The sequence below is a fragment of the Hipposideros armiger genome, unplaced genomic scaffold, assembly GCF_001890085.2.
Source record: "Hipposideros armiger isolate ML-2016 unplaced genomic scaffold, ASM189008v1 scaffold_150, whole genome shotgun sequence".
Classification (NCBI taxonomy): Eukaryota; Metazoa; Chordata; class Mammalia; order Chiroptera; family Hipposideridae; genus Hipposideros; species Hipposideros armiger.
In genome coordinates, this window is record NW_017731500.1 from 975,246 (window position 1) to 995,971 (window position 20,726).

The following is a 20,726-nucleotide window of genomic DNA, read 5'->3' on the forward strand; positions in this document are numbered from 1 at the left end:
TTTTGGATTCCTTTGGATAAATACCCAGGAGTGGAATTGCTGAGTCATAAGGTAGTTCTATTTTTAGTTTTTTTGAGGAACCTCCATACTGTTTTCCGTAGTGGCTGCACCAATCTGCAATCCCACCAACAGTGCACAAGGGTTCCCTTTTCTCCACATCCTCGCCACCAGCACTTGTTGTTTGTTGATTTATCAATGAGAGGCCTACAGCCCTTTAAACCCGTGATTCTCAGCCTCAGCTGCACCAGGGGGGCCTTCAGAAGTTCTAGTGCCTGGTCCCACCCCCCAGAAATCCTATCTCTGATTTAGCTGGGGTTTTAAAAGCATACCCAGGTATCCAGGAGGACCAGCTGGGAGTTCATTGGCACCAGCCTCAGGTGATCCACCAAGTCTGGGGCGGGGCACAGGAGTGAGTTTATAATATTGGGTTGTCGGGAAATTCATGACGCATTTTTGCAACGAAAACCATAGAAAAAAACACGTCATGACTTTTCCGACAACCTAATAGATTCTGATGCAGGAGGGCTGGGGGCCACACATGAAGTCACGGTTAAGGGCCTGGAAAGGTAGTGGCCCCATCTGGTGCCCGCCTGGTGAGCCCTGGGGTTTGAATGCAGGCCTTTCCTGGGCAGGGCTTGTGCATCTGAGAAGCTGGGGCTCAGAGCACCCCACCGCAGGCACCGTGGCAGGAAGGGCGGGTCTAAGGGTGTCTCCCTTCTCCAGGTGGGCGTCGTCGGGGAGGGAGAAGAGTGGCTGCTGATTCACCAGCTCACCAACGAGCCCGACGCCCGCTCCATGGAGGTGCCTGACCTCAACCCCTTCACCTACTACAGGTAATGGGACAGGAAGGGGAGGCGCTGCCCGAACCGGGGCGGGCTCCGGGCCTGAGGCCTACCCTCGCCTTACGTCTCACTCACCCCCACCCCCAGCTTCCGCATGCGCCAGGTGAACATCGTGGGCACTAGCCCACCCAGCCAGCCTTCTAGAAAGATCCAGACCCTCCAGGCGCCCCCTGACATGGCCCCGGCCAACGTAACCCTGCGCATGGCCAGCGAGACCAGCCTGTGGCTCCGCTGGATGGTGAGGCTGCAAGAGGGCAGTGGGGTGGGGTGGCTCCTGGGTCCTCGTCACCTGCAAAGGTGTCGTTGCCTCCAAGGGGCCACATCAACGGGGCGTCCACCGGAATCCCTGCAGCTCTCTCCTCTCTTTTTCGCAACTTGCACCTGGAAAGGTGCCTGATAATCAGTCGTAGCCAAATGAACAAATACCCCACGTGAGGAGGAGCTAGAAAAAAATGTTTATTGAGCATTACCCTGTGCCAAGCATTTTCCATTTTTTTTCTGCCATTTACTTTTCCCAGTAATCCTGCAAAGGACACATTATTATCGCAATTTACAGCTTAAAAAAAAAATCGAAGGCTCAGAGAGGTTAGGAATTCACCCACAGCCACACAGCTCCCAGGAGTGGGTCTGGGATTCAGATGTAAGTTGTTTTACGACACCACATCAGAGAGTGTGGGATTGCTTCTGAGGTTGAGGGGAAACTGACAGAGGGGCCGTTAGGCTCTCAGACGGCCCCGACAGATCGGGGTTGTCACCGCCCCAGGTGACCCTAATGAGAAAATAATACTAGCGTGCTGAAGGCATCTCTCCTGCCTTCAGGTACTGTTCTGGGTGCTTTATTCAAAGTCAGATCTTGAACCCTCTCCACAAGCCTGCGACAGTGGAGTGACCCTGGCCCCCTCTTTACTGAGGAAACTGGGGCAGAGAGAAATGGAATAACTGGCCCAAGTCCCCCCACATCCTCCCACACCCCGTAGTTAACAAAAGGGCTCAGCTACCCAACCCGGGGAGTCTGGCCCCCACAAGTTACAGCCCTAACCACTGGGCCCTCTGCCGTCCTGTGTTCTGGGAAACAGGGGAGACTATTTCTCCCCTGGGACAGCATTTCCTGGCATGGGTCCCACAAAGCAGCAATCCAAGAGGTGCTCGGAGCAAATGGGAATTCTTAGACAAATGTGGGAACCACGCCCCATAACCCACTCATTAGAGAATCCGGGAAATCTTCCCAGCTTTGGAAAGAGCCTGCCTGACTCTGCTTTTCCAGGCCCATCTGGCCACACAACTCTTTTTTTGTTTCCACGTCAGATCTCTCACTAGTTGCAAAACACAAATTGCAAAATGCCACATTGTGGGTGGGGTTTGCAGAAAGCCATGACTGCCTTTCATTTATGTAGACAGCCGGTATAAAGATGCTAGTGGCACTATCGGCCCTGGACAAACGTTAGCTGTTCATTGTGACTCCCCTCCCAGGGTGGCCGGCATGAGCGGAGCTGTGTTTCAGGCCAGCCCCAGGCTCCCAGCCTTGTTACTGTGTCACTGCTGGCTTCTCCGCCCCTTGTCTCCCAGGCTCGGCTCCTCTCCCGCTAACCTCCTGCCTCTCACTTTAAAGTTACCAAATACTAAAAGGCTAAGGAGTCTGATACTGGGGTTGGGGTGGGGGGCTGGAGGGGGAGTAAAAGGCACTTGCTGCACCATGCAGGGCCCTGGGCATCTCCAGCCCTGCGTAGTGGCGCACGGCCCATTACCTTTCCTTAGCAGGTAAGGGAGCGTGCACTCAAGCAAGGCCCATCTCAAGTTTTCAGGCCCATCGATTGCTGTATAATGGTCTCTGGTCTGCTTCACTAAGTGTCTGTAGGAGCGAGGCTGGCAAGGAGGGAGGCAGAGGCCGAGGAAAGGAAGGAAATGGGTTAGATTGTCGGGGGGCCCTGTGGACCATGGGCTCTTTGGAGCCTGAGGGGAAGCAGAATAGGGGTGGGGGCTGAGGGCTACCCAGCTCCAGCTCTGCCACCTTCAGAGGAGAACCTGAAGGCCGGGCCTGTGGCTCACACCTGCTCCAGATCACAGGCTCCCCTCAGCACGCATACACCTCCACTGCTCGACATGGCCCAAGTTTATCCAAACGACCTTGAGCCAGAGACCACAGCCCCATCAGCCTAGTCATCAGACCCAGGAAAGGAGTGCATCTTTTCCGCTTTGCTGAGACTCAAACAAGAAGAAAGAGACTAAAAATGCAGCAGGCGTGACTGAGGTTTGCTGGACAGAAGGACTTCCTGCCAGTGACTTGTGCCCCATCCGTGTGCTGGGTGCCGTCTCCCCATGCTGGCTTCTCCAAGGCAGGCATGAGCTGACACCAGGCATGTTGTAGGCAATTAAATAAGTACGTGTTGGAGCCTGCGTGAGGGAGTTAAGTGGTGGAGACAACCAGGGCCAAAGGTGCTGTGCTCATCGGTGTATAGGACAGACAGCCTTTGTGGGTCTCTCCCCGGGGCTGACTCCTTTGGCAGGGTGGTAAGTTTGTCACATGCACAATAAAGAATGGAAGCCGCCTCTCCTCGGGGCCTGGCATGGAGAGAGAGGGAGATGGGGAGCCGTCAGAAAAACAGCGTTTCACAGTCTAAGCCACTTTCAGGTTAGAGCGCCAGGCGGGATGGTCGGCTGGGTAACCCTGAAAGCTCCCTGGAGGAGGGGGCGCAAGTCAGGCAGCTCTTTCTGCAGCCTGGCCTCACAGCAGTTCTGCCCACCCTGCCCTCCCGCAGCCTCTCCCGGAGATGGAATACAACGGGAGCCCCGAGTCGGTGGGCTACAAGATTAAATACAGCCGGGCAGACGGACATGGCAAGACGCTGAGCCACGTGGTCCAGGACCGCGTGGAACGGGAGTACACCATCGAGGACCTGGAGGAGTGGACGGAGTACCGCGTCCAGGTCCAGGCCTTCAACGCCATCGGGAGCGGGCCCTGGAGCCAGACAGTGATGGGCAGGACTCGGGAGTCAGGTACTCTGTCCCCTCCTGCCAGTCACACCCCCCCCACCCTGTGGCTTCCCATGGCCTGTGGCTGGGGACACCCCTGCCCTTGTCCCTCTGTCCTCGGTGCCTTCCAAGGGTACCAAAGCTGGAGCTGTTGTTCAAATATAGCCTGGGGTCATTGTCGCATTTGTGAGCTCATCCCCGCAGAGCACCCTGCCATGGCGACTCCCAGCACCTGGGCCTTCCCGCAGCTGTTCCCGCTGCTCCCACCGTCCCCACCTCGAAGCCTCACCTTTAACCCTGACACCCAGTGGTGCCTGAAAAGGGCCTTAGATGTGGGAGTTGGGTTAGCTCTCAGAACATTCCAGAAACAACCAGCAGCTCATAGGGGCCTGGCAAGGGGTCCCCCACAGAATATGAGACCCTGGCCTACGGGCAACCCTCATTTGTCCGCATGTAGTTCGCTGCTTTGTGGCTTTCGCCTGGCACCTTTTAAATGACAGGTCCCTCCACACCCTGGTCCCGGCCCCATCCCTCACTGCTAGGCTGGCAGGAAATGTGGACTCATCCCAACGTTCGCCTGAGCAGAGGATGAGGAGGGGGCTGTTCTGAGAAGGCACTGCATCTGTGACCTTCTAGAACTAAAGGGACTCGGGGCAGGGAAAGTCTCCTTCAGGACTGTCTGTGCCACGCTCCCTTCCCCGGGTCCCACCCTACGCCTGTCCCCTGTAGGGTCCATGTTGGGTCCTGAACACGCTCTCTCCGTTCCTTCTCTCCCTCAGTCCCGTCCTCTGGCCCCACCAACGTGTCTGCCCTGGCCACCACCTCCAGCAGCATGCTGGTACGCTGGAACGCGGTCCCCGAGGCCGACCGCAATGGGCTCGTGCTGGGTTACAAGGTGCGTCCCGGATCCGAGGGCAGGAGGAGACTGAGGCTGTACCCCGCCTTCCCCGTCCAAGGTGCCCGGTCCTCGTGACCCCCTGGGGCCCAGGTCTCTGCCCTCTAGAATGGACACACGGGATGTCTGGCTTCCCGTCCACTGGTCCCCATGGCAACCGGGAGTCCTGCCTAAGGGCTTCCAGTGAGGGCCCAGGGCCCGTGGGGCTGCTCCCCCTCCGCCAGGAGGCCACGCTGGGTGCCCCAAGCCTCACTCTTGGCTCTGATGGGCCCAGCTGCAGTTTCCGTTATCTTTTAGAATTCCTCCCCCACACCGAGCCTAGTCGCATAGTCCAGCCCTGGCCTGGAAGTTGGGAGATGTGACTTGGGGTCCTGATTCTGCCACTAGGGGCTGTGTGACCTTGAGCAAGTTACACTTCCTTTCTGGGCGTTTTGTCCCACCTGGATGCTCTCTAGGGAACCTTCCCACTCCATGTCTGAGCGGGTCGCTGTGTGCACCGCCTTTCCGGAACACTAGCTTGGCTGTTCCCCATGCCCCCTGGGGGTCCCAACTCTGCCCACTCCGTCGTGTCCTCCGCCCCCCGCTTCTGGGGAGGAGACGTAGGGGAAGTGCAGGCAGGGCATACCCAGGCCGAGGCCCTCACCCTGCACTGGGCCCTGGCAGGTGATGTACAAGGAGAAGGACTCGGACTCGCAGCCCCGAGTCTGGCTGGTGGAAGGGAACTCGTCACGCAGCGTCCAGCTGACAGGCTTGGGCAAATACGTGCTCTATGAGATCCAGGTGCTGGCCTTCACGCGCATCGGCGACGGCAGCCCCAGCCACCCTCCCATCCTGGAGCGGACACTGGATGACGGTGAGTTCGAATCCCGGTGAGACTGGGAGCCGCCCTGCCTCCCGCCTGCCCAGCCTTGCCAGGCTCTGCCCCAAAGGGAACCATGGCCTCAGGCTTCTCCTGTGAGAAGCTAGTCACTGCGGGCCACCAGCCCCACTGCAAGGGGATGCTAATTAGAGACCGTGCATCCCTAAGGAAGAATGCAACACGAGGGCAGTCTGACATCCGATTCTTGCTCTCTCTGTGGGACAAGTGTTCGAATAGAGACTTTGTACCCATTTTGATCTCACTTTGAGTCAAGGTCTGTGCAAGTAAAAAGGCTTCATTTCTTTCCTGGCCACGAGCCTCCTGGTCCTGTTTGCAAAAGAGTTTTAACGCCCGTGGGCCTCCAGCCATTCAACCCTGCAGCAAGGGCTGACTGACAGGTCCTCTGCCCCCTCCATCCTCCCCACACACGTATTCACAGACTGTCCCCTACAAACCTTTGTGGGGTCCAGACAACAATGCAAAAGGAAGCCCAAACACCATATGTCTAAATATCCAAGTTATAAATCAAGCTAATGAGCTGTTAAGTATGTTCTATCCTCCTGCCTTGACAAATATATCCTCATATGACCTGGAAAGCCAAGTTCAAGTTTAGAAATCTCGGATTTCTTGGCATTCTGTGTTGGAATGAGGCAGCCCAGGAAGAGTTGCACCCCCAGCACATTCTCCCCCTCTGCCCTGTTCTCTTCCTGTCTCCTCTAGCCCATGTCATTCAGTCTCCATCCACATGCCAGAAACAGCTACCCTTGGGCCATCCCTCAGGCCAGAGGTGCAAGTCTGGAGGTGTGGACCTGGGGAACAGGCCCGGGCCGACCCTGGAAGCATGCTTGGGGCTGTGTGGGCAGGGAATTCCGGCACCTCGGGATTCCAGGAAGTGGACTGGCGTGGGCCCAGGGTGGGCATGCCCTGGTGCCCCTCAGCCGCCTCACCCCACGGTGGGCAGAAGTCAGAATGGCACCTTCTAAAGCACAGACCGAGGACACGGCCCCCTTGCCTACTTCTGAAGGCATGAGCGTATGTGTGCGCACGTACACAGACGCTGAGCTAAAGGAGGTCCTGCCAAATGATGCCTAATTCGAAAGTAGAAACCTCACTGAGCATCTTCGTGTTAGGACACGGTGCCGGGCACAGAGCAGCACTCCATGGCAGTTTGTGGAGTTGAGTGTTGCCCGCTGCCCCCGCCCCCCCACCCCCATGCTGCTCTGCTGGGGCTGAACGGGGCTCAGGGCTGAACAGCAGCTGCACTGTCACTCGTTTCTCCTTTGTCCCCTCCAGTCCCGGGACCACCCATGGGCATCCTGTTCCCAGAAGTGAGGACCACGTCGGTGAGGCTGATCTGGCAGCCCCCTGCTGCCCCCAACGGCATCATTCTGGGTAAGCCCTGGCCACAGGAAGGGGCAGGCGGCGGAAGGCGGAAAGGAGGCTAATTCAGGGTTGGCAGGAGGGACACTAGACCCAAGAAGTGTCCCCATCTCCTCAAGAATGGTTCTGAGTCTAGTTCCTTCCGGAAATCTCAGTCTGTAAGATTATCCGCTGGAGGGCACGGTCCATGCTCCACTCCCTTAAGGACCACTGGTTAGCTTTGTGCCCCCCAAGTGCCCCAGGGCCCCAGCCGAGTGGCCATCTGGTCAACTCCAGCTGCTGTTCCTCAGTGTGACCAGGTGAGGGCGCACAGGCTGGCTCAGCAAAGCCATGCTCACAGGTGGGAAACAGGAGCCCTGGCGCCAGGAGGGATGGTGCCCATCAGAAGCATTGATTCACATTCAAGGTCCCTCCCCTAATACCCGCACATGCACACACACACACACACACACACACACACACACACACACACACACACACAGGAGAAGACACGGGGCTGGAGTCAGCAGCTCTGCGAACTTGAGCAGGTCAGTTCCCTCCACAGCCTCACAGCCTGAGCCCCCTCACCTGTAAAAGGATGTGTTGGACCCCCTGTGCCCAGCCCAGGCGCTCAGGCCTGTCCTGCGACACCTGCCCCAGATGAACGCTGGGCCCTCGATGGCAGACTGGAGACGGGGAAGGTCAAGGGCTTCGGACTTAGACCTGGGCTGGAATTCCAGCTCAGCCACTTCCGAGCAGGTGGTCTGGCCTCTCCAAGCTTCACTTTCCTCACCTGGGTCTGTGAAGGGCGTCACAGACACTGGGTAGAACGTGCCTGTCCATGCCCCCAGTCACACACCCCCCAAGTGGCAGCTGATGCAAGAGTGACCAAGAAAGCTCCAAGTAGTCGGACCACAGACATTGTGGTGGCCGAGGAGGGAATGTCCCTTTCTCGGGGCTCTGGGGACAGTTGGCGCTGCTTTCCAGCACAACCCACTTCCTTCCTTCCCTGCCAGCTTACCAAATCACACACCGGCTCAATGCCACCACAGCCAACACTGCCACGGTGGAAGTGCTGCCGCCCAGTGCCCGCCAGTACACGGCCACCGGCCTCAAGCCAGAATCTGTCTACCTGTTCCGCATCACGGCCCAGACCCGCAAGGGCTGGGGAGAGGCCACCGAGGCCTTGGTCGTGACCACTGAGAAGAGAGGTGACTACCCACTGGGGCTGGGGAGGCCTGAAGGGCAGCCGAGGGGGCCCCCACCCAATCCAGGCGTCCAGATCCTCTCCTAGTGGACGGCTCGGGTCAGCTACTTAGGACTCACATTGCCCTGGTCTGGGGTGGAAAGTGGGCTCACATCCCTGACCGTGATGGTCAGTGAGGGCTCTCGCAAACCCAAAGCTGAGCTGGGAGTTCCCTTCCAAGGACCCTGCTCTGCCCTAGCTCCCAGCTATCTAAAGGGCCAGGATCGTGAGACCACCTTCCAAGAGCGTGTCCAGTGGGGTGGAGGGTGGGCTGCAGCCTGGAGCGTCTCCCCCAAGGTTGGGTTCCCCAGAAGTAGGCCTGAGACCCAGATTCCTGTGAACGTGATTTATTAGTGTTCCCCGGGAAAAACCAGAGGGCAGTGGTTCTCCACGGGGGGGGGGGGGCTACTTTGCCCCCCGGGGGACATTGGGCAATGTCTGGAGACATTTTGGTTGTCACAGCCAGGAGGGAGGTGTTACTGGCATCTAGCGGGTAGAGGCCAGGACTCTGCTACGCATCCTGCAGCGCACAGGACGGTCCCCATAGCAGAGAGCCCCCCACTCCACATGCCAAAGTGCTGAGGCTGAGAAGGCCCGTAGTGGAGCTGGGGGGTAGCGTGGAGGGGGGCAGTGAGGCTCAGGCAGGGTCTGAAGCAGGGTCCCGCAAATGTGGGCTCCATCCCACTGGACAGGGGACAGCGTGGGTCCCATGTCAGCATTTGGCAGGCAGGGAAAAGGAGCTGGGGTGCCGTACCTCCGGACGGTCAGGCTCTGGCTGGGCTGCCCTTGGGAGGTGTCAATACCCAGGCACCGGGGCCTCTAGCAGCCTGAGGATGGCAGTCTGCCAGGAGCCACCTGTGCCGGCAGATGGGACCTGTGTGCATGGAGATGGGACAGGACAGGGGCGTCAGGCCTGAGCCCAGAGCACCTCCCTTCCCCTCCTTGAGAAAGCGCCCTCTACCGCGCTGGCTGACCTGCTGTCCCGCTCCCTGCCACCCCCAGACCGCCCCCAGCCCCCCAGCAAGCCCGTGGTGCAGCAGGAGGACGTGAAGGCACGCAGCGTGCTGCTGTCCTGGGAGCCGGGCAGCGACGGGCTGTCCCCCGTGCGGTACTACACCATCCAGACCCGGGAGCTGCCCAGCGGCAAGTGGGCGCTGCACTCGGCCTCCGTGAGCCACAACGCCTCCGCCTTCCTGGTGGACAGGTGGGTCTGCCAGCATCTCCGCCCTGCCCCCCTGGCCTGGGGGAGGGCTCCTGCAGCCTGCCCACCCCAGGTTTCCTCCACAGCACGCTCACGCTTGGCCCCTGCAGCTCTGTCCTCCCCGCCCTCCCCCTCTCTGGAGCCCTGTTCCAGCTGCCTCTTAATTATCTGTTTCTGGAGCCTAGGAGCCCCCTCAGTGAAGCCCTCGCCACCCTTCATTAGCGATTCCTCCCAGCCAGGCGGCATCTTTAATAGGAGAGTGGCGCTTCCCTCCAAAATTCTGGCTTCAATTTAATTCCTAGTGGGTCGTATTTTTTATATTCCAATTGACGTGACCAAGAGTTTGGAGCAGTGCTTTCCTCCTCACCCCCCACCCGCAATAAATCAAAAAGGAAGCCATTTGCCTGGAGAGGAAATGGGGCTTATAGAGATGAAGTGTGGTTAACTCTTGAGAACCTCGACCCTTCCTAAATGTGCTAAATTCAAGAAAGGGATGGCAGTTCCTGGAGGGGGAGTTTTGTCAGAGGGGCACTTGTTGAGGCTCATGTAGCTGCGTGTTCCTCTAAGGGAGGAAATAAGCAGACATTTCCTCCTGGGGACCGATGGCTTAAAGTGGAGCTAAAGGTGTGGCCACACCCCAAGGTGGCACGGTCTCAGGGCTCTGGCCCCTGTTTGTTTCCATTGTGGCAGAGCCTCTTGCTGAGCCTTGATGTTCCCATCTGTGCAGTGGACTGTGGGCAGCTCCAGCTTGGCCCCTGGCCCCCGCCACCCTATCCCCCTTCCCCTCGCAGAGGTGGCGGGGCGAGGCCATTAGGGGATACCTCTGTTCATTGAACCTTACTCCCCTTATAGGCTCAAGCCTTTCACAACCTACAAGTTCCGAGTAAAGGCGACCAATGACATCGGGGACAGCGAGTTCAGCGAGGAGTCAGAACCACTAACCACCCTGCAGGCCGGTCAGTGCCCCCACTTCAATGACTTTTCTCTTGATCCACTGTGTACTTCCTAAGCACCGGCCAATCTCTTCTGGGGGGAAGGGCCTCCAAAGACGGGAGGGGCACCACGCCTGCTGGGCGCTTTGTCCGGCTCCCTGGGCAGAGCCCCACGGATGTTCGGGCCAGGGGGGCCTTTGCCATGGGCTTGGCACCCACACCTAGCCTGGCATCTTAGCATGTTTCTTCTCTGATGTCCTCTAAGCTGGTGGCTGACCCCAGAAAACCAGTGAATAGGAGTGGGGGAGCCCTGCAGCAGCAGCGTAAGAGGCCTGTGGCTCCAGGAGCAGAGAGAAGGGGCTCTGGGCCCTTGGGTTTGGGCCGGGATCAAGGTCGAGTCCCTTCACCCTGACCCTTTGTTCTGCAGAGGTTGGGGTGGTGGGCGTGGAGGGCAACTTAAGCTGGAGCTGCCCACAGTCCAGTGTTCACAGAATCTGGTCCCGTGGCCTCCCAGGGAGCCTAAGGCCCAGCCTCCAGAGCTCACCTGTCTGCCTCTCTCCCCAGCCCCCGACGAAGCACCCACCATCATCTCGGTGACACCCCACACCACCACCTCCGTGCTGATCAGATGGCAGGTATGGCCTGGCAGGCAGGGGGCGCCTATGTCCCACGAGGCCTCAGACACACTCTGTGCTGGGACCAGAAAACCAACAGCCCCCACCAGGGCTGGGACATTCTACACACGTGCAGATATGCACGTGCACACATATGGACACATGTGTGCACGCAAACGGACACACATGCACAGACACACATGTGCATACACACAGACACACGTGTGTGTGCATGTACCCACCCCTTACTCCACTCCGGATAGTGAGATCAGCCCGATGCTCCCACAGTCTCTGCAGATGAGGAGCCAGACTCAGGGTGGTGACAAGCACAGCCCCAGGTCACACAGCAGGCAAGGGGTAGGGCCAGGGGTGGTGGCCTTAGGTCTGTTGAATGCTTGGACAGAAATGTGCTCAGAGCTTTCAGAAATCCAGCCCCACTGTCAGAGAATGGGTTCCTGATAAAGACCAGACACAGGTGTGCATGCCTGACCTGCAGCCGTACAGGGCTACTGTCCTGTCACCGTGAGCGGGAAGCCATCGTCCAGGTACAGACGACCCCTTCCTGCACTCCTCCCCCACTGCCCGCTCTCTGGTGGGCACTGCTTGCGAGGCTGAGAAAGACCAGGGTGCTTCTGAGAGACCAGTCCACCATGGGTGCCTGCAGGTCCTCCTGTGCTCTCGGAAGTCCAGCCTTTGAACTTTGCAGGTCACCATAAAGTCCCTAGAGTGGCAAACTCCTGTCTCCACATCTCAGGCTCAAAGGGGCAGGCACCACCCTTTGCCCACCTGCATCCCACTAAAGGGAAAACAGGGAGGGACCCCTGAGCCCTCCCCCAGCCTAAGGCTCATGGAGGAAGGCATCCCTTGAATGACAATGACCTAGTACAGCGGGGAACTAGGAGAGACTGGAACAGACCAAGGCCTTCGCAGCAAAGGGGGCTGATAGGTGCCCACAGCAGCCGGGGATGCAATTAATGAGCAAATAAAAGGCTAGGTTGTTCCAGCAGGGTTTTTAAACGAGGTATCATTAAAAATAGCTTCTACCAGGCTGGCTGGTAGAAGTTGAGTGGCTTCTACCAGGCTGGCTGAGTGGCTGGCTGAGTGCAAGCTCTGAGCAACAGCGGTTCGAGTCCTGGCCCGAGCTGAGCTGCCGCTGAGCTGCCAACAGGTGGCAGGATGGCTCAGCTAAAAAAAAAGAAAAAGAAAAAAAAGAAATAAATAAAAATAAAAATAGCTTCTACCTTCTCCAGAAACCTGTCCCCCAACTCAGCTGTGCAGGGGAGCAGAAAGAAAAGGGGATAATGATAATAATGATAATGATGATGATGATGATAAAGGCAGAGTGGGCAGTGGCGCAAACAGGCACACCAGCCCTCAGTCCAGCATAAGAGCTGGGAGAGGACCCTGGGCTCACAGGACACGCCAGGAAATGGTGGCCAGGTCGTAGGCAGAGGGGTCAGCAGGCTGAGTGGGGCTGGTGATCGTGTCAGGGAGTCCTAGCAAGGACCAGCTCTATGAGGAGAGCCAGGGTTAGTCTGGGGCCCCCGCCCATGCTGTGTGACCTCAGGCAAGTTCCGTCTCTGAGCCTAAACGGCGCGGCTTGGTGAGTCCTGTTCCTCCCTGCCTCGCAGGCCATGCTGCAGGGACGAAATAACCTCGTTGGAATGTTTTGTAAACGAACAAATGCTCAGTTTCATTTCGATTCCTTTCCCTGGTTGAGACTCAGTCTCCGCTCTGTGGCCACAGGATGGGGAGGGAGCCACGTGGAGGGCATGAGCCGCGGGGGTCCCGGCCCCTCTCCATTGCCCGCTCTCCCCTGCAGCCGCCAGCCGAGGACACAATCAATGGCATCCTCCTGGGCTTTCGGATTCGGTACCGGGAGCTGCTCTACGATGGGCTGAGGGGTTTCACGCTGCGAGGCATCAACAACCCAGGGGCCAAGTGGGCAGAGCTGACCTGTGAGTGACACTCTGCGGGAGTCGGGGGGCGGGGGGACGACACACACTCGCCTCTCTGCCTGGCATCTGAGCTTCCAGGAGTCACTCTAACCTGAAACCCTGCTGTCCACCTGTGTGTGCCTCTCACCCCTGTCCCCTTCAGTCACTGAGTGAGTAGTTATTTACTGAGCCCCCGTCTACATGCCCCGGACACAGTGAATAAGACAGACAGGGTCCCTGCCCTCTCGGGGCTGCAGCCTGGGGGAGGAGCCAGGTATGCAAGAAGTAAACCCTGAGAGAGACGTCTAAGATGGTTGGCACGACCGCTATGGAGGACGAATTCCAGGACAGCCTGAAGCTGTTGTTGGAAAAGGCTTCCCTGGGGGGGCGGCCATGGTGCTGACACTGATAGAGATTCCATGTCAACCAGGCCAAAGGAAAGGGGCGAGCCCAGCATGTGCAAAGGGCCTGAGGTGGGAAGGAGGACCAAAAGCCGAGCCTGGTCATGTCCCAAGGGCAGCAGTCCTGCCCCCTCTGGTTTCTGAGGAGGTCAGTGTCCTGCTCTGGAATTCTCAGAGCCCAGCCTACCTCTAGGGCAGGTGGAAATTCCAGGGAGAGTCACAAGCGAGGGAATGACCTGTTGCACTTTTGGGTTAGGAGGGTTACTTAGGGGGTGTGATGGCTGGCGATGGGGTCCAGAGGCAAGGGGGCCAGTTAGAGGTTAATCTAGTAACGTAGGTAAGAGCGTGAGGTTGGAGCCAAGGCACCAGGTTAGGATGGAACTGAGGGTCGGTATGGGAGGCGATGTGCTGCAGGCTCCATGAACAACCCATGTTGGGGACCAAGGGGCAGGTGGCAGAGGGAGCAGTCCAGGTAGATGGTGACCACTCACCAAAGCAGAGACCAGCAGGACAGGGGAGCCGTTTAAGACCCTCTCCGTTTTGATGGTTCCTCCCATCACTTTCCTAAGCCTTCTGAGCCTTGTCTTCTAGTGAGAACTAGCAGATGCCCAAATGATGGAGCGCGTAGCCAGGGCACGTTAATAGGAGGACGCGGAAGTCGCTCGTCCAACAGCTCGCGTTGCTGTATTTATTTATTTTGCAGACGTGTGCTTGTGGTTGTGATTTTAAATTGCCTGTGTATAATAATACCGTCCTAGTTCCTGGCGGTAAAATAGTTTCTGGTTCGTCGGGGAAAATGAACGACACCGCTATTTCACGGTGGTTGTGTAGCAGCTTCGCCTTGGGCAGGGGAACGAGTTGGGACCAAGAGGGTCCCCCAGAGCTGTCCCCAGGGATGCCGGGCTGCAAGGGGCTCCCGGCACCCCGTGCCCTCAGACCAGCACACCCTGGAAGTGGGCAGCACCGACCTGGGAGCCTGCTTGCCCCCACGCCCGCCCTGGCCCCTAACTCAGCCTGTGTGTTGCTCTCCCTCCCATTCCTCCCGCCTCATCGGGGTGTCGGTGGAGTGGGGGGTATACTAACCTCCTCTGTCTGCTGTCTCCCTCTGGCCCCTCTGCCTCCTCACCTGGTAGCCTTGTTCTCCACGCGGAACCTGACCCAGCCCAGCCTCACGCAGTACAAGCTGGACAGTAAGTCTCCCTGCACGGTGGCTCCCATCCAGGCCCCCGCCCTCCACAGGGATGGGGAGTGGGGCCTCTGAGGACACCTGACCACAGGCCGACCTCAGTCTGCTTGAAGAATGGGACCCCTCCTTAGCACATGTGACTTCGCCGAAGCACACAAAACCGTCAGGAGTGACCAGGGAAGCTCTTTTCCAAGCCCCTGTCCATCGGGGGCAGGATGGAAAAGAAACTGGCTCTGGTCTTGAGCGCTGGGTCGGGGGAACGCCAACAAGGGGCTCCGTGCTAGGAGCGGCTGGCTCGATGGGCAGGCGCCCACGTCACTGCCGCCTGGTCTGGCCTGTCAGAGGTACTTTTCGGCACAGATCTGACTTCCAGACCCAGGCCGGTCCCCATCTTCTCTTCAGGAGCCAGGAAACATTCCTGCCCCGTGCCTGGCCCAGCCCCTCCTCTGCTTCCGAAGCCCTGGCTGTGCGGCTCCCCAAACTCTCCCTCGCCTTCCTTCCTCAGCCAGTGGCCCGCACAGGCTGCGTGGCCAGTTCTTAGGCTGACTCCCCACTCCCACTCCGGTGGAGGGTGGAACTTCCTCCCGGGGAGGGGAGTTCGGAGAGGGGTGGAAACTTTCAGCCACTCCCCTAGCAGGGACAGAGCCCCCACCCAGGGTGTCGGAGCCCATTTCCTGCACCTGCTCCCCTCACCCAGCTTTTGTCCAGGCGTTTCCATCCAAGCGCCCCAAACTCAGCAAAAACCCGGGATTTCTTAGCCCAGAACTCACATCCAATAAGCCTGTTCCCTAAGGGCTGAGCCCCCTGTGTGGGGAACTGGGAACTTAAGCATCTGCCATGTGGGGAAGGCGTGCCCTGTGACCGGGTGTGCCCAGGACAGCCTTGGTTCATACCAGTGTCCCAACATCAATACTAATAGTGCTCCTTTCAGTCCCAAAAGTGTATAGTGTGGTGACCCTTGGCCGGGAAGCCAGCCAGTGTCATCTGTGTCCAGATTCTCAGAAAGCAGGCGGAGACTCCCCGACACCCCACCCCGTGGCTGCCCCCCCTTCCCTATTCTTTCTTTGAAACTTCATACAGGGGCTAGAATCACAGGGGTGCCTCACGCCAGCCTCCCGCCCCCCAGCCTCCATTCGCCATGCTGGCTCCATCCCCTGCAGAGACAGTGACCTCTGCGTGTTTGTCCCCTCCCCCACTGTCACCCACAGACCTGAACAAGCACCGGCGATATGAAATCCGAATGAGCGTGTACAATGCCGTGGGCGAGGGGCCCTTGAGCCCCCCACAGGAGGTCTTTGTCGGGGAGGCAGGTGAGCTCAGCCTGTCCTTCGGGCCCCAGCATGCCTACCTTACTCCCACGAAGCCCTGTTAGGGGAGATACGGGGTCCCAGGGCCCCAACCTGCCCCAGCCTCCCTGGAGTCCACTGACACTGCACATTCACCACCCCTCACACCCTCCAGTGCCCACGGCAGCACCCCGCAATGTGGCCGTCCATGGACCCACGGCCACACAGCTAGACGTGACGTGGGAGCCACCCCCACTGGAGAGCCAGAATGGAGACATCCAAGGCTACAAGGTACGGGGTGCCCTGGCAGAGAAGAGGGTTCAGAAGGGCAAAGGGCGAGGCTAGGGGTCATGTGACCCACGGGAGGCGGTAGGAGAGGTCCCCAGGTCTACACCTGCTCCCCTGGCTGTGTATGCACAGTCCACAGACATATTATGTGGCTGGAACAAAACTGCACCCCGCCTCTGCTGAGTCCTGAGGGCGGGCTGAGCGCGGCTGCAAGAAACTCAGGCCCAGCCTCGGCGTCTATCACCTCCAGGCTGCAGAACCCCCTCCCCAGCCCACCAGCTCCAACGCCAGCATTAGACCCTGCAAAGCGGTGATTTGGGGAATCCGAATTACAATATTGATGCTGCTGATGATAGCCAGTTAGCAAAGGACCACTGTCTAAGACTCAGAAATCTCTATTTAAAAATCATTTCTGAATTTGGGATGATGTCATGTGCTATGACAGGATTCAACTGGTCTCTAACAGTCACAAAGCCCTTGAGAACGCCTTAATCCTCTTGAAAGCCCTGTAAAGCTGGCAGATTATAAATGGTGGTGCCCATTGTATAGATGAGGGAGCCGAGACCCAGTTCAGGTGGCCTGGCGAGGTCCCCAAAATAGCAAGTGACAGAGAATCAGATTTCAGGTGTGCTGTCTGGTGCCCCACAAACAGCAGGGAGGAAGCACTGAGCACACAGCCACCAGGGGAGGAGGAGAAAGTGATAATGTTACTGTGTCCCCTTGACTGGAGCCATTGGGACACACAGCGCTTGGCCGTGTTTAGGACCTGCCTCGCCACCCTCACTCCTGCTTGTTGGTTGTTACTCCAGAGAGTGGCCCAGGGCAGGGCGGGTGGGGCGTGTGGGGGCCACAGGGGACTTCATGGTCACCTGGCTCAGCCTTCACTGCACAGGCAGAAAGCAAGTCTCCACAGAGGTAAGAGGCTCGCCCGGGTCACACGGCTGGTTAATGTCGGTGGCCCCAGCATTAGACAGAATCCGGACTAGGTGTCTCTTTCCATCTGGGGTGAAGGAGGCGGGAGAGAGGAGAGGCGTCTTGCGAAAGAAGCTCTAAGGATGGATGACACCCCTGGAGTCCTTGCCTGGGAGTGCCAGCTGGGAAAACTAAATACTGCACCCCAAGCATATGCCTCCATGGGAATAAGAAGGAGCCAGGCGGAGCCTGCAACAGTGTGGCAGCCACCAGACGGTCGAGGTGTGAAAGGCTCCAGTTAATATGCAGACTCGGGAAATGTGTAGGTGCACAGGCTCCGTATATCCCCCCGCAGATGTCTGCAGTCTCTGGGGAACATGGCAGCCATGGACGTTAACTGGGGAAATGCAACTGCCGCCTCCCAGACGTGGAGTAACCTCCACATCCTTTAACACTATATCAGTGTCACCAACCAGTGAGCACAACTGAGATGAACTGCATTTGGGTCAGACTAAGGAGTGATGTGTGCACGGGCCGGCATGTCTGGGCAGCTGTAGTTGTTCAGTGATGCGTGTTTATTGAGCAGTTATTTTGTGCCCAGCGGCGTTCTCGGTGCTGAGAATAAAGCAAAGAGTAAAGATGAGCATAAATTGTAGGGGAAGGAGACCAGCGACTTTCAAAACAAATGGCGGCTCCAGATGGTGGTAAATGAAGCAGGGTAAGGGGATAGACAGAGATCCAGGAGGAGGTGTGAAAGTTTAAATAAAATAGTTAGGGAAAGACGTAATGAGAAGCTGACCCTTGAGCAAAAATGAGAGAGAAGGCCGGCTGAGTGGCTCAGTTGGTTAAGAGCTCGCTCAAGGGTTTGAGCTCTGAGCAACAGCGGTTCGAGTCCCGGCCAGAGCTGAGCAGCCGCTGAGCTGCCAACAGGTGGCAGGATGGCTCAGCTGAAAAAAAAAATGAGAGAGAATAGGGTGTGAATCACATGGCTCTGGCAGAAGAACGTTCCAGAAACAGGAAAGAAAAGCAAAGGTCCTGGGGGCAGTGGGTGCTTGGCATGGACAAAACCCAGCCAAGAGCCCTGTGTGTCCCCGAGTGAGTGGGGGACAGCATGATGGGAGGTGGGCCTGAGCAGAGACGGGGGCCTCATCGCCCTCGCTCTGAATGAGATGACAGCCATAGAAGGGTTGGGGCAGAGGAGGGGCAAGGGTGACTTGAGTCTTTTAAGGGCTGTGCTGGCTGCTTTGCGGAGAGTAGTCTGAAAGAGGGAAAGCGCGAATCCAGGAAGAGGCCACTGAATAATCTGATGAGACATGGTGGTGGCTCAGGCCAGGCAGTAGCCGGGTGAGAAGTGTTCGCTCTCAAGTTCCATTTGGAGGGTAGCGCTGGTGGAACTTGCTGATGAGTTGAACGCGGTGTGTGAGAGAAGAAGCAAGGAGGATTTCTGAGCAGTTGGATGGCGGAGCTTCCTGTTACAGAGCAGGAAAAGACAAAAGACAGTGGAAGGAGGGGGCTCGAGGGAGAGCGCTGGAGTCGGTTCCAGACGTCTGATGGGTGCCCAAGGGGAGACACGGAGCGGGTGTCTGGAGTTCAAGAGAGGGGTCCACGCTGGAGACGTGAATTGTGGTCTTCAGCTTAGGAAGGGCACTGAAATTCCGGAGGTTAAACATGTATACAGAGAAGACACAAATCTAAAAACTGAGCTTTGGGACCAAAAAAAGTGAGTGAATCCTCGGAACCCACGTAAAGCACATACATCCCGAAGAAGCCGGGAATGAGATGAGCCAGCTACTGTTGAGAGCTCAAGCAAGATGAACTCTAGGGAACAGTTATTCATGGATTGGCCAACTACAGGCCGTGGGACAAATCTGGCCCTCCACCTGTTCTTGTAAATAAAGTTTTATTGAAAAAGGGCCACGCTTATGTGTTTACGACTTACCTTTGGCTACTTTTGAGTTGATAAGGGCAGAGTTGAATAGTTGCAGCAGAGATGTGTGGCCTCCAAATTCGAATAAGTTCCTTACCTGGCCCTTTACGGAGTTTGCTGAGTTCTGGATTATTGCATTAACCAGGCCAAGTTCATGGGTGACTCTGATGAAAGTTGGGGGCAGAGGATGCCTGCTTGGAGAGGGTTTGAGGGAGAATGAGGGGAGGCAGCGAGCCCTGATATCCCTTCTGAGGGGTTTTGCTTTAAAGGGAAGTAACAAAATGGGGTAGGAGCTAGAAAAAGACAGTCAACAGAGGGGGTTTTAAGACAGAAGAAATAACTTGTGTCTGTGCTGAGATAGAAATGATCCTGGAAAGAGGAAAAGTTTGATGATTCAGGGAAGAGTGGAAGCTGAGGCGGGGTTGATGTCCCCGAGGAGGTGAGAGGAGGTGGGATTTGGTGCACAAATGAGGGGTGGCCTCGGAAGGGAGTTGGCAGTTCAGTCACGGTGGCAGGAGGGCAGTGGCGGGTCCAGACACATGGGCAGGTGGTGGTAACAGTGGTGAGAGGAGCTTGTGGAAGTCGCGTCTGATGGCTGAAGTTTCTCAGTGAAGGGTCCTCAGCTAAGAGGGACCGTCTCCAGTCCCCCAATTCTGGTCTCTCTTGAACCTGCTCCAAGGAGCTTCTCGTCCCCACCCCCCCCATTGAAGCTCTTCCTGTCTGGGCCGTGACAATTCCGGCGGTGATCATCTGTAGTCAAACGCAGGCCTCACCCCGCCTGGCTTAGCTCCGGCTTTTGACACGGCAGATTTCCCTTCCTCCCAGAAATGCTTTCTTCTCTCGGCTTCCTTCACTGGCTGTTCCTCACTCTCCTTTGTTGTTCCAACCCCTAAACACTGAGGCTCCAGGAACCAGTTCGTGACCCTTTATCTACATGAATTCTCTTCGTCCGCTCTCAGCAAGTAATATCTATATGCTGATAACACCCAGATTTTAGCGTTCACCTTGATCTTCCCCCTGTACCCCAAATTCAGCAACAACTTTGTCTACTGTTTATACCCCCGTTACTATGAATGGGCAAAGGAGTGAATGAATGAGTGACTTAATGAATGACTCCTCAATTCTCCCTCATCTACCCATATCAGAAGACTCTGTAAAAAAAAAGGAGCGGGGGAGCAAAGGGTTACAGAAAAGAAAGGATTTCAAGATGTTCTAACTACCATTCACACACGCCAGGCAGGGACACTTTTATTAGCTCTTTCTCACTTTTATTACAATAGCTTCCTCCAGGCAAACTGAGAAATTGAGAAGCCAGTGGCATTCAGAAATCCCGTAGGCCAGCAGGTGGCGCCAAATGCTCTCTAATCCTCCACCGTGGCTTGGGGTTGACAGCTTTCTGGCTGGCCTCAGGTCAGAATTCTAAAACTAGTGCAGAATCTGCGAGGTTCGCTGATTTGGGGTGTTAACCTCGCTGAACATGAAGTAATTGGAAGCACCGTGGAGCACCTGCGATGCCCCTGGACTGAACCCTTCCGTACCCATGCAGTACCTTTGTTCTTTCCTCCTTATGACCTTCACTCCTCAACTTGGTCCGAGGAAGTGGGCGTCCTTAACCTCATGTTACAGACAACAAAACCTCAGCTCGGGGACGTCACTGGCCAAGTCAAGCCTTAATAAATGGTGCGCTGGGGTTCAGCCCCAGGCCGGCCTGCCTCTGCACAGGACTTCGCAGTGTGCCGGGGCATCACGAGGGGGGGGCGGGGCTTGTCAGCCTGGAGATGCTGGCGCAGCAGATCCGCGGTCCACCTGACACCCTGCATCCATCACCGGTGCCCAGGTGATGCGACGCGCTGGTCCTCGCACCCCACTCT

General features: G+C 57.2%; 1 protein-coding gene across 2 annotated transcripts in view; it reads left to right on the plus strand.

Moving 5' to 3' along the window:
* The window catches only part of LOC109387210 (protein sidekick-2), an 80,210-nt gene that overhangs the window by 28,499 nt on the left and 30,985 nt on the right, over positions 1–20,726 (plus strand). Inside the window, exons 12-25 of one of the 2 annotated variants that reach the window (XM_019650961.1) lie at positions 724–833; positions 930–1,080; positions 3,599–3,836; positions 4,592–4,707; positions 5,371–5,560; positions 6,860–6,958; positions 7,942–8,136; positions 9,174–9,375; positions 10,225–10,328; positions 10,869–10,939; positions 12,741–12,876; positions 14,390–14,446; positions 15,651–15,752; positions 15,904–16,019. In XM_019650961.1, coding sequence (XP_019506506.1) covers positions 724–833; positions 930–1,080; positions 3,599–3,836; positions 4,592–4,707; positions 5,371–5,560; positions 6,860–6,958; positions 7,942–8,136; positions 9,174–9,375; positions 10,225–10,328; positions 10,869–10,939; positions 12,741–12,876; positions 14,390–14,446; positions 15,651–15,752; positions 15,904–16,019 — 1,887 coding nt within the window. The remainder of the gene's footprint in view (positions 1–723; positions 834–929; positions 1,081–3,598; positions 3,837–4,591; positions 4,708–5,370; positions 5,561–6,859; positions 6,959–7,941; positions 8,137–9,173; positions 9,376–10,224; positions 10,329–10,868; positions 10,940–12,740; positions 12,877–14,389; positions 14,447–15,650; positions 15,753–15,903; positions 16,020–20,726) is intronic. The other variant, XM_019650962.1, reaches the window with a different exon arrangement.